Here is a 17,697-nt window from a genome sequence, read left to right on the forward strand (position 1 = left end):
GAATGAGTTTGTCATGTGCAGGGAACTATGAAGCAACATTAAAGCCAACAGAGAAAACTGAATTTTATTGCAGATCCAAGTGTGTTAGGCATCATTTGGGACGATGTTGTTACCACGGAGCTGAATGGAGAATAATGAGGAACGGTCCACTGGCATTTCCACATAAGGACAGAACAAAAACCCTCTCAGCAGGCCTTTGGAAACAATTAGCTCACTTTTAAAAAAGTAAACTTTTAAACACGTCTGTCTACTAGAATATTAGTTCATTTGTCCGTTAATTGATATTCACACCTCTAATAGTACACCTAATGGTATTTAAAACAACTGGGGAGGAGAATACTGATGACAAATTCATGATAAATGCTTTGATTAACAAAGAAAGATAAACACCCCTCATTATTATTCTAATTATTTGTTAGCTTTCTTTACATTTACATTTAGGCATTTGGCAGACGCTCTTATCCAGAGCGACTTACATTTTTTTTTTTTAAATCTCATTATACATTTGAGCAGTTGAGGGTTAAGGGCCTTGCTCAAGGGCCCAACAGTGGCAACTTGGTGGTTGTGGGGTTTGAACCTGGGATCTTCCGAACCGTAGTCCAATGCCTTAACCACTGAGCTACCCCTGCCCCATCTTTAGTCGTTTATTATTCTTTTCTTTATTTTTATCATTCATGCTACCTAGTGGTCTCAAGTGAGTACGTAACATATGACTAGTGCTGCACATTTAATCACATGCAAATCTATCGCAGTATGGACCTGTGCAATTATTTATTCGCAAAAGGTCACAATTTAATTTACAGGTAATATACTCAGCAAAAAAAGAAACGTCCCTTTTTCAGGACTGTGTATTTCAACAATAATGTTGTAAAAATCCAAATAACTTTACAGATCTTCATTGTAAAAGGTTTAAACAATGTTTTCCATGCATGTTCTATTAACCATAATCAATTAATTAACATGCACCTGTGGAATGGTCGTTAAGACCTTAACAGCTTACAGAAAGTAGGCATTTAAGGTCACAGTTCTAAAAACGCAGGACACTAAAGAGTCTTGTCTACTGACTGTGAAAAACACCCAAAGAAAGATGCCCAGGGTCCCTGCTCATCTGCGTGAACGTGCATTAGGCATGCTGCAGGGAGGCATGAGGACTGCTGATGTGGCTAGGGCAATAAATCGCCATGTCCGCACCGTGAGACGCCTAAGACGGCACTACAGGGAGACAGGAAGGACAGCTGATCATCCTCGCAGTGGAAGACCACGTGTAACAACACCCGCACAGGATCGGTACATCCGAATATCACACCTGCGTGACAGGTACAGGATGGCCACAACAACTGCCCGAGTCACACCAGGAACACACAATCCCTCCATCAGTGCTCAGACTGTCCGCAATAGGCAGTCCATGAGGAGGAGATGCACTGCAGGACTTCAAGCAGATACTGACTGGTACTTTTGATTTTGAGCCTCCCTTCATTCATGGACCCATTGTGAAACATTTTTAGTTTATGTCTTATAGTGTTGACTCTTATATATAGTGTTCATACAAATATTTACACATTAAGTTTACTAAAAGTAAAAACAGTTGAAAGTCAGAGGACGTTTCTGTTTTTGCTGAGTATATATACTATACATAACTGGGAGTTTGTCAATAATTAAGTTTTTTTTTTTATAATTTTGAGGTGATAAATAAATATTGGTAGGCACAATCTTAATGACCTCAGCTGTCCGATTATCTGTTGTTAGTGTAGATAAAAAAGTTTGAACATAAATTGTTGCATTTAACAGTTAAATATTACAGTTTAAATCACAATACGTGTCAAAATAATCACTGGCATTTTTTTCTTTTACAAATTGTGCAGCTCTACATAAGACTGATATATGTTATCGTCCATCTCAGACAGTTTATGATTTTCATACAGTTTTCAGATACAGGGTCATGATGCATTAAAAATTAGTCATACTGTTATATGCTTTTAAGCAATAAAGAAAATGAAATGTTACACAACCATTAGAGTCTTACAACTACCAGTGTTTCATAATCTTATTTTTCCCAGGCTTATAACTTTAGAAGGGGCAGAAATTTCCTTTCAATTTAAAAAAATTATCTAAACGTGAAAAGTATAGGGAGAAAAAAAAGACTTTGACAAAGAAGGCGAGTTTGACGTCAAGGGAGCTTTAATGGATTAAATCAAAAGGCAGGAGAAAAATAAAAGTGAGTGAAGGAAAGGAAAATGTTTCATGCAACTGGCAACAGCTGATTGTGCTCTGAGGGGAAGTAAAAAACTGACCAGACCACATAATGTGTTACACTGAGGAATGTCTTCTAAAAGGTACAGCTGGTACAGTAATGTTTACTATTAATGTTTATTATTATTATTATTATTATTATTATTATTATTAATGCTACATATTAGGTTATGATAAAAATAAAGGAGTAACAGTATCATGTTACAAGCTACAATGTTCAATTTAAATGTTTTGGTCAGATCGGATTTGCATGTCATGACGGTTCACATTCGTAATTACAAGTGACTTTTATCTGACTGTAATGTGGACACATCTGACACGCATGTGGACATCGATATTCAAGGTTTGGAAGAAGGAAGACAGCCAGACACATCATTTTATCTGTTTTGTTTTAGCAGCTACTATATTGCTAGCACTGCTATGAATTCCCCGTGGTGCAGGTGCTGACTGATGTCGTCAAGAAATTTGCCTCAGCATGCAAAGCATTTACGAGCAACCGGACCGGGCCGAAAGGAACTGAACTCCGGCTTGCACCCAAGATGCGGAGTACCCGGAGAAAACCCACCAAGCACGGGAAAAACATGCAAACTTCTCAACTATAAAAGATATCTTTAGCTTGAGTGCACTGTATGTACACATCATACTAGCCATGTGTATCGGTGTGTACTGTAGGTAATAGATTCAGCACAGTGTAATGACTCAGACCACCACTCATTGGCCATCAGAAACAAACCCCTAACTAAGGACTAAGGGGGAATAGTCCAGCTTTTGCTTACTGCTGAATGTAGGAACCAATGACTTGTGAAAAAGACACACAGTTTCTTTAAAGGCTTTTATCAAATAAAATGATACAATGGGCTGTATTGCTATAGCGCTATAGTCTTTCTGCATAAAGATTTGCATAATTAAATGATTATCAAAAAATTTCAAGTGAAAATATACATCATAATCAAACACGAGTGCAACTCTGACCATCACACACCTGGTATGAACTGCTTGGAAGAGCTTACAAATGCTATCCATAGCCATTAGATGGGAAAAAAAATAAGACAACACGACAATTGTTACACAAAACAAACCATGAGCGGAGCCTACCATGCATGACTGAATGATGTCCAAGTCTGAGCGTATCATTCCACTGAGAGTCAGTGCTATGAATAGCTTCAGTGCATCATCTTTCTATAAATTATAAAATCCCACTTCAGTGCAGAGGCTTTGAAATATAATATAGCACTCAAAGCCCATCTAATGACACATGAAAACATTAAGACATTATGCATGCACAAATGACTCAGAATTACACTGGGATGTGGGTCGTGAATAAGTTTCCATTTATATGTAAAATGTGGAAAAATGTAAATGAGGCATGTTTCCATGAATTTCAAGATTTTATAAAATCCACATTCTTGACCTTCTGTTTTATTGGGTATGAATATGATCTGACACCAACCCCAAATTCCCTTAGCTGTTCCCTTATTCAACATTTAGAGGAGATCTGTACACTGCCTTTATTAATCGAGCAATGGCTTTATATAAACAAATATCTATATTTATAGAGATTATATTTGGGGTATTTATACCCCACCTCCAGGGTTACGGGTTCGATTCCCGCAAGTTTGCATGTTCTCCCCATGCTTGGTGGGTTTCCCCGCACAGTCCAAAGACTTAATATTAATCTGAATGGTGTTCTTATATTGCCCCGTAGTGTGTAAATGAGCATGTGTGTTTGCATGTGTGCCCTGTGATGGATTGGCACCCCGTGGCCCAAGGTCTCATGGAATAGGCTCTAGTCCCCCGACGACCCTGTATACAGGATAAAGCGGTAGAGACGATGAGTGAGTAAAAGAGATATTTTATGCCCAACACACTTAGGAGGTTTGAGAGGTAAAAGTTTCTTCAAATCGCCAAACTATGTGCAAAAATTACATTTAGATACATGATATCAAAATAGGGTGTGGCATTTCAGGGCCCTGTCCCAACTGCAGGCAAATCTGATTTGTTTAACAAATCTGATCTTTAGGACTGACTATCCACACCGTTCTATTAAAGTGATCAGATCGGATTTGGCTCCGTTCACATCATTGAGCATCATGGAACATTGGTTGCTATGGTAACGAGACAGGAGGCTCATGCAGCACGATATTTCCCTCATATATTGCCCCATCTCTGTATGTTCCCTCTGGTTCGCCTGTACTGATGCATCCTCCAAAAGTGCCATGAGACATCTTCATTTCCATACCGCAGTTGAATCGCTTCATGTAACTGCTTCCCTCAAGTTCTCATCGCATTGTATGGAAATGCTCATACTTTTACTATTAGATATAGCTGTGTTAATATTTTAATAATAAACTTTTTGTTGTTTATGTGTTTAAGTGATCTTCAATCATGATTTTCCCGACTACATTTTTTCCCAAGAGTTGGCGTATAATAATATAATAATGTATTGAAGGATTCTTAACCCAGTTCCATTCGTTTTAAATCTCCTTAGTTGTTTTCTTTGCTTTGTGCAGTAGTTTTGAAATGGCGACTTTTTTTCTGGCCAGGCAGCGTACATACTACTGAAACTACGTCCTTCCTAAAGGTATTTACGCACAACGACCTCCCGTACATCAGCAGAATGGAATGATTTTCCTCTCTTCTGTTTACTCCCTGATGATTTGTCCTTTTCTCAAATCCCATGACCGCTCACGTCAGAGAATCATACAAATACAAAAGACGTTCCTCATCTGTCTTGAATTATGTATATTGAGCTAAACAGCTGTCCTGCCATGGAAATTTTCCCTCACTGCCCCCTTGATACAAAATCCTCCCGCAGATACAGAGGCATGAGCTCCTGTCAACAAGGTCAAAGCCACTGAGGGGAATACACAGAGAGGCGCTATATATAAACATCACTGAAAACAAGAACGAAGAAACATTTTCCTCTAAAAAAGGATATAGAAGGACCAATTGTTAAAATATTAATTATTAATAAACAAACAACTTTGCAGTCCTGGTCAGCCATGATGCGTTTTCACTTATGATGACGCCTGCAGATGCTCATAAAATTGAGAAACTTAAGAATCATAAATGATTAGATATTTTTTCTTTAGTAACTCAGATATTGTGTTGTACAAGTATTAGTGCTGTCAATCGATTAAAAAAATTATCTGATTTATCATAGTCTGTAATTAATCACAATTTAAAAATATTAATATTTACTTTATTATAAATGTGCAATGTTGAAATAAAGAAATGCATAAACTGGTTAGAGTTACGATTTTATAATATCTTAAATAAATGTTAAATTAAAATCTCTTGAATGGTAAATCCGTTGCAGCAGTAATTATACAGTCACCATGTCTGTTATCTCTTTTCAACTTGGCTAGTGGTTGCAAAATGTTTTTGTATGTTTTGTTTGTTTTTTGTGATTTTAAGACGTCCAGAGTGAATAAGTGCAGTTACCATTTGTCAGTGATTAGATTAGATGTGCTGTTACCAATGTAGTTATGGTGACTTACTGATGTCTAGTGGTCTTCAGTAAGTGCAATAAAACTAGCTTCTGCCAACTGCCTCATTTTAAGAGCCTTTTTTCAGTGTCTTTCATTTAATGCATTCTTGTAAAAATAGTTCATCTTGAAGGCAGTTCGAGCGCACGACTTTGGTTTTATCCAAATTTCCATCTAGAAGCATTTAATAATGAAATTTGCTGTTTAGCACCTGGTGATGTTTCCCTGGGCATCTTATTATCCACACACAGCCGGGTAACTGCGCTGTGCCTATGGGTAATATGATTAATTTGCCTCAAAAAATAGTAACATGACAAACGTTCTAGCTTAATCAAATAACACATTAATATTGACAGCCAGGATAAGCATCTAATATTGTTGTAATCTACAATATAAATTATATTTATATATATATTATTTTATTTTTTTTCCCCGAATTTTCTTCCTAATTTAGTCTTGTCCAATTCCTCCCCGTCACTAGAGGGCTTTCACATTAAGGCTACTACTGCCACTCAGTTGGGAGGGCCGAAGACTATCACATGTTTCCTCCGAACCACATGACGCCAGCCGACCCCATCTTTTCGAACTACTCGCTCACAGAGTGAGCTCACAGAATTCTGAATGGCTATAGAGCCGTGATTAACGTGGGAGCACTAAGTACCTCTCATCCCTCCCCTCTGAGAGAGCTCGGCCAATCAGCTCTCTGTAGACCTCCGGCTGCGAAAGGTTACAGCATCACCCGGGAATCGAACCAGCGATCTCCGGATGATAGGGCGAACACTTGTTGACTACAATATACTTGTTAGCATTTTAGTCCTTTAAAAGTTTTAACCCAAGGCACATAATCAGCTGAGTTTATTTACCTTTTCCTGCATGATTCATTAAATCAATCAATCAATCAATTAGGGGAAGTTTATCAATTATCAGTGCTGAAGATGTTCTGGAAGCTTATAAAAGCCACAACACTTTACTTACATTATTTATCTTCTTTTTAATCTCTTAATCTCACAGGGAACTATAAGAATATTCCTTAGAAATTTCACTAAATCAGAAAATACCAAAACATACCAAAGAAGATGAGAAGTATGGGGGCCAAACATTAAGTCAATTTCAAAAAGCATCTACAAATAAATACATGGCACGGCAATGTGTGTTGACTCAGCTGACAGAAATCCAGCCTATTATAAAATTAATTCTAACCAACCCTGCACCTTAAGGCAGATGGGCTACAACAGCAGAAGACCGTGTCTGGTTTCGCTTCAGTGATTTCTGTATCAGTTTGATTTTCCTTTCTGAAGGATATTTCTATTCCCCAGAAATGCCTGACTCAATGAGTTATTTGTATTACCTGTGACTGCGGTAAACATTGAGGAGCAGAATGACAGCGCCCAGGCAGTAGCAGGCCACATATGGGCTTTTAAAGATGTGTGTCAGAGCCCGTGTTCTGTGCTCCCATCTGGCAACCTGAAATAGATCAATCAATAACACTGAGCAACTGTGGCGTTAAGGTCACAGCAGGATACTGAATAAGACCTTAAAGGTTACCTAAAATATTAAATATGATTATTAATACATACATGGATTAATGCATGCAATTTTAAAAGTGCATGTGTTTTTTTTTATCCGGCTCTGGGGATTTAGGTCAAAGCTTAAGCTCGCTACTTTGCAATTCCAATTAACCTACTGTGAGCTGCGAGGACACTGCGCCAACCTTTACACCACTGTGCCTCCTTTTAACAAACATATATATTTTTAAATAATGAGCTCATCACCAGCAGAAAAAGGAGAAGAGGATGCGTGTTGGTCATTCGAGGTCTTGTGGAATTAAGAAACAGGTTAATCCTCATGCTGCTTCCAAAGTCAGTTTATTCTGTCCACATTTAAGTACTTGAAATATCAAACCAAAAAAATCCAAAGTTGCTGTCAGTTCTATTAAAGAGAGTAAGTGGTTGTGTAAAAAAGGAGAGCTGTTACTTAACACGATTAGGCTTTAAGACTGAAAATGGGCTCGAACTGCATATCAGCCAAACATCATAATCCTGGGCTCACTGGTGTGAGACCCTGCTGTTGTATTCTAATCCTTAAAAAAAAATAAAAATAAAAAAAAAAAACACACACACAATCTTAAACAGGTAAAAACCAGACCTTCAAAACCATAAAAGTGATTTTAACACAAACCGTTTTTAATGAGACAAAAATTAAATCCGCTAATTTACACGTCACCTTGTCATGATGGTCTTTAAATCCTGCTTAGTTTTGTTAATGTGCCTTAGTGCTCTTGTGCGCTCATTACTCTACACACAAAAATAATGAGCAGTTATGATCTTGTTGAAACCAAAAATTTATTTTCATCTGGGACAAAAGGATCAACCAGGAGCTAAAGGAGATTTTTACAGTGTAGGTGATGTGTGTGTGTGTGTGTGTGTGTGTGTGTGTGTGTGTGTGTGTGTGTGTGTGTGTGTGTGTGTGTGTGTGTGTGTGTGTGTGTGCGCGCTTTCTGGCTTTGTTATAGTCCAATTAATGCATGCTGGAGCTCTGAGGGTCTCAGGGGGGCTGAGGAACAGAACATGCTGCAATCACATTCATGACACACCTCTGGCCTGGTTTGCATATGTTTACTTCAAGCTACTTCTGTTGTGTTCCAACATATCAATATGTGATTAAGTTACTCAACACCCTGCCTATACCGTATGTACTTTAGATATGCTCTTACACTTCACACACAATCTACTCTCTCCAACATATCGACTCAGTGAACTAAGAACAGCGCTTCCTCCAGCTCCACTTACTCAATGCAGCTTACAGCAAACAAATAATAAAATAATAGTAAAATAATAATAATAATAATAATAATAATAATAAATACAAATATGATTCAGAAATGGCAAGACGGGGCCGGAGAGAGGGGGGGGATACATGTTTGCTTGTGTGTAAAGGTTGATGTCTTTTTTTTTTTTTTGATTCTTTATTTATTAAGCATTTTTGGTTTATAACTTTTTACATTAAAGCCCGAGATCTGCCCATATAAGGGAAAAAAAAATTCTACATACATACATACCCATACACACTTATGTATATATACATACACATACATACACATAATAATAATAATAATAATAATAATAAAAATAATATCAACCAAATAAATAAATAAATAAATAAACACATTCACCATTTTATGACCTCTGATATAATGTCAATAGGGTCCAGCCAAGTTCGTATTATCTTTCTGGTGGCACCATGTATTTTGGCTATGGTACACTCCAAATGGGCAATGTCCAGCAAGTATGACATCCACGTCAATCTCACTGGGGTCGATCGTTCCAAGCGCAGTTTTAGAATAACCTTTTTGGCAGCAGTGAGAACCGCAGACAGAATTCTTTTTTGACCTACAGATAATGTCAACGACGAATCATCCAGCAAGAGAAAAAGCAATGGGTCCTTTTGGATCTGAATTTTCAGAAGATCCGACAATAAGTCCTGTACCAAGGACCAGAGCATGGCAATTTGGGGACAGTCCCAAAACAGATGCATATATGTACCTAGACTAGAGCTATTACACAGATGACAAAAGGGGTCAGACTTTCTTTTCATTTTATATAATAAACAAGGAGTGGCATATGCCTTATAGATTAACTTATAATGGATCATTTGGTGAGCTGGGTTTTTAGAGGTAACATGACAATTTCTCTAAACATTGTCCCAGTCAATCACAGTGTTAAGTTCTCTTTCCCAGAAACCCTCAATAGGAATGTTTGAATACTACCACAAGTGATTTATAAATTATATTTACAATACCTCTAGAAGCCATACTAGAATCTATTCAATTTACCATAGGATGAGGAGATATTTTAATCGACCAGGTTGATGTCTTTTTAAAGGAAAGAGTAACTTATTAAAATTGAACGGTGTGACTTCTCCTCAGAAGTGAGAAATATGTTTCCAGCTCTGTCATGCCACCTATCGTGCACACCGAAAGTCATACAGTTTACCCCTGATTATGTGCTTTAAGAAGGCATTCAAAGAGCATGCGGCAAAAAACACATAAATAATACAAACTCGCCGTGGCTCAAGATAGCAACAGCTCTCCATAAGGATGTAAATACTTCAGAAACAGATACATCACTACAGCAAAAAAAACTGAAATGTGGGAAACAAGATATTAAAAGCGACAAAACCAACTCCACATTCCAACTGTCTTTCAGCTCCTCCCTTCAAGAGGTCACCGCAGCGGACCATCCAATCCACACACAGCTTACTGGATCACAAGTGTGTGTTGGCCGTATGCCCTTCCTGAAACAAACCTTTTATTTTTCTAACCAGACTTGGGACCAGCAGTGCATGCAGCACCTGTGTATTTTGGGGTGTCACAACCCACCAACAGCAGGACTCGAACCCGGATCCACCTGAGCCACTAGTGCCCTTTAGAGTTCACATTCCGAAAGGCACTAAATTGTAGCCACTAAGAAAATGGCTCAATGGAGAATGAGCATCTCAGAAAACATGACAAGGAGGATGGGCTACAGACAGATAAAGACCATGTTGGGTTCTACACTCCTGTCAGCCAAGAACAGAAAGCTGAGGCAGTGCTAGATCACCAAAACAAGACAGCTGAAGACTGTTGTTGAAAATATGTAGGCACATGGATGTAAGGGACAGTGGTTAGTCCATACCAAAACTCGACCATGGAAGGACAACTGGTAACAGGTTAACTGGTGCAGACCAGTTAACCTGAAAACACATCTGAAACACAGCCTTGTCCAAACTCAACTCATTTACTCACCAGCTAAGAGCGCCCTCTGCTGGGACATACGACACACAGCTAAAGAATCTTTGTGTAACTCATCATCAGTAAAAACTGGACATTTCTTTCTTCAGTAGCCTCACTCACATTCTCATACATGCAAAATAACCTCAAAATCCACTTCATTGTAACTCTTTACCTGCTAGTTCCATTCGTGAGATTAGATCTCCTCTACACAGTTCCCAGAATGCTGCTGGTTCCTGATAAAGACCGGCTCTGTGTCTCTGTGCAATCTCCATGCACACCCTGAGGCGGGAATCGAACCCAAACCCTGGAGGCCCGAGGCCACAGTGCTAACCACAACGCCACCATGTCGCCCTGACACAGACTATACATAACATGAATTGCAGCATTGAAAGTGATAAAAATTGCAATGTAGGAACACAATGGCGCACCACTGTTTCGCCAAATGCTGAAAAATGGCTTGTTTGTAATTCCAGGGCGGGTGTTTTTCAAGGAGGAGTTTCTTGTCCAAGATGGCGCCGGGGAGGTCGGCTGCCGTCATGACTATTTTACTTTGTTTTCGTTTTTTAAGATCTCTTTCAGTAACTTTAAACCGGCTAAATCATCACCATGGAGTACATTAGTTATGATAGAGACACTCTTGTTTCTATTGGTGTACAATGTACTCACAGTTCGACGTTTTTAACTCCGGATCCGAGCTGGCCGAGTGAGATCCTGAGGGAGAACAACATGGCTGAACCCAGCGGTGCCGGACCACGCCATCCAGCCGGCCGAGTTCTTCTCGGTTCACCGCATGGACAGGGCACGGGACTCGGGGAAGTCAAGGGGAGGCGGCGTGTGTTTAATGGTGAACAGCAGCTGGTACAACAGCGCGAGCGTTGTTCCTCTCACACGCTCCTGCACACCAAACCTGGAACTACTGTCCATCATGTGTCGTCCTTTTTATCTACCTCGGGAGTTTACATCGGTCATAATCAGTGCCGTTTATATTCCACCACAAGCGGACACGGACACTGCCTTATGCGAGCTGCATGAGGCACTCATACTGCACCAAACACAACACCGGGACGCTGCGCTTATTGTGGCGGGGGACTTTAATAATGCCAACCTCAAACGCGCATCACCGAACTTTTATCAGCACATCACCTGCCCCACCAGGGGCGAAAGGACACTGGACCACTGTTACACTACAGTCAAGGACGGCTATAAGGCACAATCTTGTCCACCGTTTGGTAAATCCGACCACGCCGCCATCTTCCTCATGCCAAAATACAAACAAAGGCTGAAACAGGAAGTTCCGGTTCAGAGGGAGGTCGCGCGCTGGACGGACCAATCGGTGGCCGCGTTACAGGACGCACTCGATGACGCAGACTGGGACATGTTCAGGAACAGGTCCAATGATGGCGTCAGCGTGTTTACAGAAGCGGTTGTGGGATTCATCGGGAAACTAGCGGATGATACCGTGGAGAAAAAGACTATTAAAACATTTCCCAACCAGAAGCCGTGGATGGATAAAACCATTCGCGACGCTCTGAGATCTCGCACCGCTGCCTACAACACGGGACTCGCGTCTAGGGACATGGAACCGTACAAGGCTGCGTCATACAGCGTCCGGAAGGCGGTGAAAGAGGCGAAGCAGCGCTACGGGAGAAAACTAGAGTCACAACTCCAACAGAGTGACTCTAGGAGCCTGTGGCAGGGATTAAGGACAATTACGGACTATAAAGCACCAACAACCGGTGTGACGAACGCGGACGTGACTCTGGGAGACGAACTGAACACTTTCTATGCTCGCTTCGAGGCTGCAGCTAAAGACGCTAGCGATGCTAATGCTAGCGGCGCTAATGCTAGCGGCGCTAATGCTAGCGGCGCTAACGGCTGCAGACAGGAAGTCACTGCCAGCACCGGAAGCGCGTTCATCATCACCGAGCATGACGTGAGGAGAGCCTTCAAGAGAGTGAACACCAGGAAAGCAGCAGGACCAGACGGCATCTCAGGCCGTATCCTCAGAGCCTGCGCAGACCAGCTAGCACCTGTGTTCACTGAGATATTCAACATCTCTTTATCTCAGTCGGTGATCCCCACATGCTTCAAAGAGTCCATTATTGTTCCTGTCCCAAAGAAACCTCAACCTGCTTCTCTTAATGACTATCGCCCTGTAGCTCTCACCTCAGTAGTGATGAAGTGCTTTGAACGCCTGGTCAGAGACTTCATCATTTCTTCACTACCAGACACACTCGACCCACTACAGTTTGCATACCGCCCCAACCGTTCTACTGATGATGCCATCTCTCACCTCCTCCACACATCACTCACTCACCTGGACGCTAGAAAAGGGAATTATGTGAAAATGCTCTTCATCGACTACAGCCCTGCATTTAATACCATAATTCCCTCCACACTTACCACCAAGCTGGAGTACCTGGGACTCAGCTCATCTATGTGCCAGTGGATCTCCAACTTCCTAACTGGCAGACCACAGGCAGTAAGGATGGGCGGTCATGTCTCAGCCTCCCTCACTCTCAGCACTGGAGCACCCCAGGGCTGTGTTCTGAGCCCCCTGCTGTACTCTTTGTACACCCACGACTGCGTGGCGACTACCAACTCCACCGCCGTCATCAAGTTTGCTGACGACACTGTCGTGGTGGGCCTGATCGCCAACAACGATGAGTCGGCCTACCTAGAGGAGATAGGAAATCTGGAGAAATGGTGCCAGAGGAACAATCTCCTCCTGAACGTCAGCAAGACAAAGGAGCTGATTGTGGACTTTTGTACAAAGCAGGAGAGGAACTACCAGACCTCCAACATCAACTGCAGCCCAGTGGAGAGAGTGGACAGCTTTCGATACCTCGGTGTTCACATCACGCAGGACCGGTCATGGTCCTGTCACATCAACACCGTGGTGAAAAAGGCCCGGCAGCGTCTCTACTACCTCAGACGCTTGAGAGACTTTAGACTGCCCTCCAAGGTGCTAAGAAATTTCTACTCCTGCACCATAGAGAGCATCCTGACGGTCACAACCTGGTTCAGGAACAGCACCATGCAGGACAGACGAGCTCTACAGAGGGTGGTGCGTTCAGCCGAACAAATCATCCGCACCGAGCTCGATCTACAGAAAACGGTGCTGGACTAAGGCCAGGAAGATGGTGAAGGACCTCAGCCATCCCAACAATAGAGTGTTCTCTCTGTTGCGGTCTGTCAATACAGCACTAATATCATCTCTTTTACATCCAACAGTAGGCATTCATGGACAGTATGGACACATTCATGCACAATTTTTGCACTATATACTTATACTTTCATTATGGACCACTGCACAAATCACTTTAATAATAAGACACTTTAAGAAGTCAGTCACTTTATGCATATTTGCACACCTCAGCCATTTTTTTAATTACTTATGGACAAATTTCTATTTTCTTCTTTCATATTTCTATATTATATATATTTTGTTCTTATTTGTACAGTATATTTTTATTCTTATTTTATTTTAGGTAGCACAGTATATTTTTACTTTTACTAGTTAATTTCATTTTTCTGCAATATTTCTTTTACTGCAATATGTCTTTATTTTTACTTGTGCAGTATATTTTACCAGTTAACTTTATTCTCTACCGTATTACCTTTTATTTATATTTATTCTTATGTTTAATTTTTATTTTAAGGTTACTGGTAGTCGAAAAAGCATTTCACTGCATATCGTGAATTTTTGGGCCATCCATGCAACTTGCATTTTTGACAAAGTTTTGGCACTTTGTGTCCTCTGAGGGTCTGCTGGTGTACTAGCAACCAGACATCCAACAGCTTGACCCTGAAAACCAATAGTAGTTGATGACAAAAACATTGTAAGTGCTGTACGAGAAAAAAAAAAAAAAGTCAGTGATATCACCTACAACCACAGGGCAGGTGTGAAGCTATCACGATCCAAAATTCAATGAAGACAGACATATAGAAGCCACACCATAAAATTTAACTTTTCCCTTTAACTTATGGAAAAGTTGAGAAGAAAAGGATCTATTCATGAACTAAAACATACTAATGAAAAGCTAATGAATATCACAGCGGAGGTAGTGTCATAGCTCCGGCTTTACGGCTACTTCTGGAACAGACTCATTCATCTTTATTAATGATAAAAACTCATTATGGATCCAAAAGAATTTATTCAGAGTTCTACAGAAACACTCTAGCTGAAAATTTACACAGAATTTCATCTAATCTAACAAGGACAGCAAGGTCTTCATCATGCAGTAAAATAATTACCCAAACCAGCAGCAGGGCGCAGACAGGAATATATTTCAAAGAATCCACAAGAACCGCCTGCCCAATTGCATGGGACCTTTAAAGTCTTGGCACGATGCACACACAGACACCAGTGCCAGAAAAACTGTTAAAAATCATTAAAAATGTACAGTGTGTACAGGATTACGTCTGTCAGCGCCCCTGGACACACACAAAAACAATGGACTTTATCAGAGGAAAAAACTGGAAGATTTTAAGCTCCCAACTCAATCACCAGACCTTAACCCACCTGAGCATGCATTATCCTTCCTGAAGAGGAACCAGTAGAGTGAAACCTCCTAAAACAAACAACAAATGAAGGAAAATGTGCAACAAGTCTGTAAAATCATCACACACACACACACCAAAAAAATCAGTTTAATAATGTGAATGGGTTGCCAGCTTGATGCAGGTGCTACTAAAGTATGACACGACAAATAAAAGCTTCTTTATTTACTTGTGACTGCAGTCGCTCAATAGTTTAGGACTGAAATTCCTACAAACAGTTTGGATAACTGGACTCCCGCTTAAACAACTTAAAAACTTAATAACCTGTTATACTTAACTTCCAGCCTCCTAACACACAGTATGACTGCAGAACAATTCCTGCTATCAGTTATCAGCAACATGAGGATGAGTTCCCTGTTGAGTCTGGTTTCTCTCAAGGTTTCTTTCTATTGCCATCTCAGGGAGTTTTTCCCTCAGCACCGGAGGTACTGTCATAGCTCCGGCTTCTTGTTCATCAGGGACAATCTGATCATTTTGATTTAATCATAGTTCCGCACATATCTCACACTCATTTATCTAATTTTCTTTTGGATTCCGTAAAGCTACTTTGCAACAACGCCATACTAATAAAACTGAACTTTAATACCACATTTTTCCAATACTTTTGCTAATCTAAAATTTGTATGGTCTTCCAAGATGGAAATAGCAGGAAATTGACACTGAAATTCCATATTTGATATCTACAGTGGTTGGACAATGAAAATGAAACACTGGCCAATTTAGTGTTGGAGGTTTCATGGCTAAATTTGACCAGCCTTGTGGCCAATCTTCATTAATTTCACATCCCACCAGTAAGATCAGAGTGTGAAGGTTTAATTAGCAGAGTAAGGTTTCAATGCTGACAGGAGCAAAAATCTTGTGCTGTGGACAATGTGAAACATGTATTGTCCACCTTCACTGTTTTTCCCCACATCCGGGAGAGTTACGGTGTGGAGAAGCGTACCACCCAGACTGTTGCATGCCCAGAGTGAAGCATGGGGGTGGATCAGTGATGGTTTTGGCTGCAATATCATGGCATTCCCTGGGCCCAATACTTGTGCTAGATGGGCGTGTCACTGCCGCGGACTACCGAACCATTCTGAAGGACCATGACAGTGACAGTGCCATGTATCAGGGTGAAAATACACCAATACACACAGCAAGACTGATGACAGAGTGGTTTGATGAACATGAAAGTGAAGTTGAACATCACCCATGGCCTGCACAGTTACCAGATCTAAATATTATTGAGTTACTTTGAGGTGTTTTGGAGTAGTAAGTCAGGAAACGTTTTCCTTCACCAGCATCACGTAGTGACCTGCCCAATATTCTGCAAGGAGAATGGCTCAAAATCCCTTTGGCCACTGCGCAGGACTTGTATTGGTCATTCCCAAGACAAATTGATCCTGTATTGCAAAAGAAGGCCCTACATTTTTGCAACTATATTTACCCTGTATAAAAAGTAATGATAACTTTGTGACATATCCGAAAACCCTAATACAGGTTAAAGTCTGATGCCTCCCTGTTAACACACTCTAAAAATGCTTCTATACAGGCACATATATATTTTTAATTGTCATTGACCTATGCTAAGTACGCTCACCTCCACGCAACACCCTTTACCTAATTGGCTGTTTCTTCTCTATCAGGTGGCACTATTTACCGCATAACAGAATTTATTTAAATTGAATTTTATTTGTTTAGTGCTTTTAAAAATGGTTTGGGTCTTCTTATGCCAGTCCCAAGTCTGGAAAAATGCAGAGGGTTTTGTCAGTAAGGGCATCCGACATAAAACATTTGCCAAATCAATGATGCGAATCACAAATATAATTCCCATACTGGATCAGTCGTGAGAGGATTCCAGAGGAATGGCGAAGAAGTGTATTGGTGCCGATTTTTAAGAACAAGGGAGATGGTCAAAGCTGTGGCAATTACAGAGGTATAAAGATAATGAGCCATACTATGAAGCTGTGGGAAAAAGTAGTGGAAGCTAGGTTAAGGGCAGAGGTGAGCATTTTTGAGCAGCAATATGGTTTTATGCCTAGAAAGAGCACATTAGATGCAGTATTCGCTTTAAGGATGCTGGTGGAGAAGTACAAAGAAGGTAATAAAGAGTTGCATTGTGTCTTTGTAAATTTAGAGAAGGCGTAGGACAGGGTGCCGAGAGAGGAGCTGTGGTATTGTATTAGGAAGTCTGGAGTGGCAGAGAAGTAGGTTAGAGTGGTGCAGGACATGTATGAGAGCGCTAAGACAGTGGTAAGATGTGCTGTAGGTGTGACAGAAGAGTTCAAGGTGAAGTGGGTCTGCATCAAGGATCGGCTCTTAGCCTTTTTTTGTTTGCTCTGGTGATGGACAGGATGACAGATGAGGTAAGACAGGAGTCTCCATGACCTATGATGTGTACTTTGGGGGAGGAAAATTTGGAGAGGTGGAGGAATGCTCTGGAAAGCAGAGGAATGAAGGTTAGCCGCAAAAAAAAAAGTGTCAGGTGTGTTGTGCGATAAAAAAGTATCAGCGAGAATGAAAGGAAAGGTGTACAGGACAGTGGTAAGACCAGCAATGCTCTACGGCTTAGAGACAAAGGCAATGAAGAAAAGACAGGAGGCAGAGCTAGAGGTAGCAGATGAACTGAAGATGTTAAGGTTC

The 17,697-nt window shown here is 40.7% G+C and overlaps 1 protein-coding gene across 2 annotated transcripts in view; it reads right to left on the reverse strand.

Annotated features, from left to right (window-relative positions):
* pemt (phosphatidylethanolamine N-methyltransferase) overlaps positions 1-17,697 on the reverse strand; it is a 36,080-nt gene that overhangs the window by 14,395 nt on the left and 3,988 nt on the right. For both annotated transcript variants that reach the window (XM_053511142.1, XM_053511141.1), the window contains exon 3: positions 7,087-7,202. In XM_053511142.1, the coding sequence (XP_053367117.1) occupies positions 7,087-7,202 (116 nt within the window). The remainder of the gene's footprint in view (positions 1-7,086; positions 7,203-17,697) is intronic.

Source organism: Clarias gariepinus, chromosome 14, assembly GCF_024256425.1.
Source record: "Clarias gariepinus isolate MV-2021 ecotype Netherlands chromosome 14, CGAR_prim_01v2, whole genome shotgun sequence".
NCBI lineage: Eukaryota > Metazoa > Chordata > Actinopteri > Siluriformes > Clariidae > Clarias > Clarias gariepinus.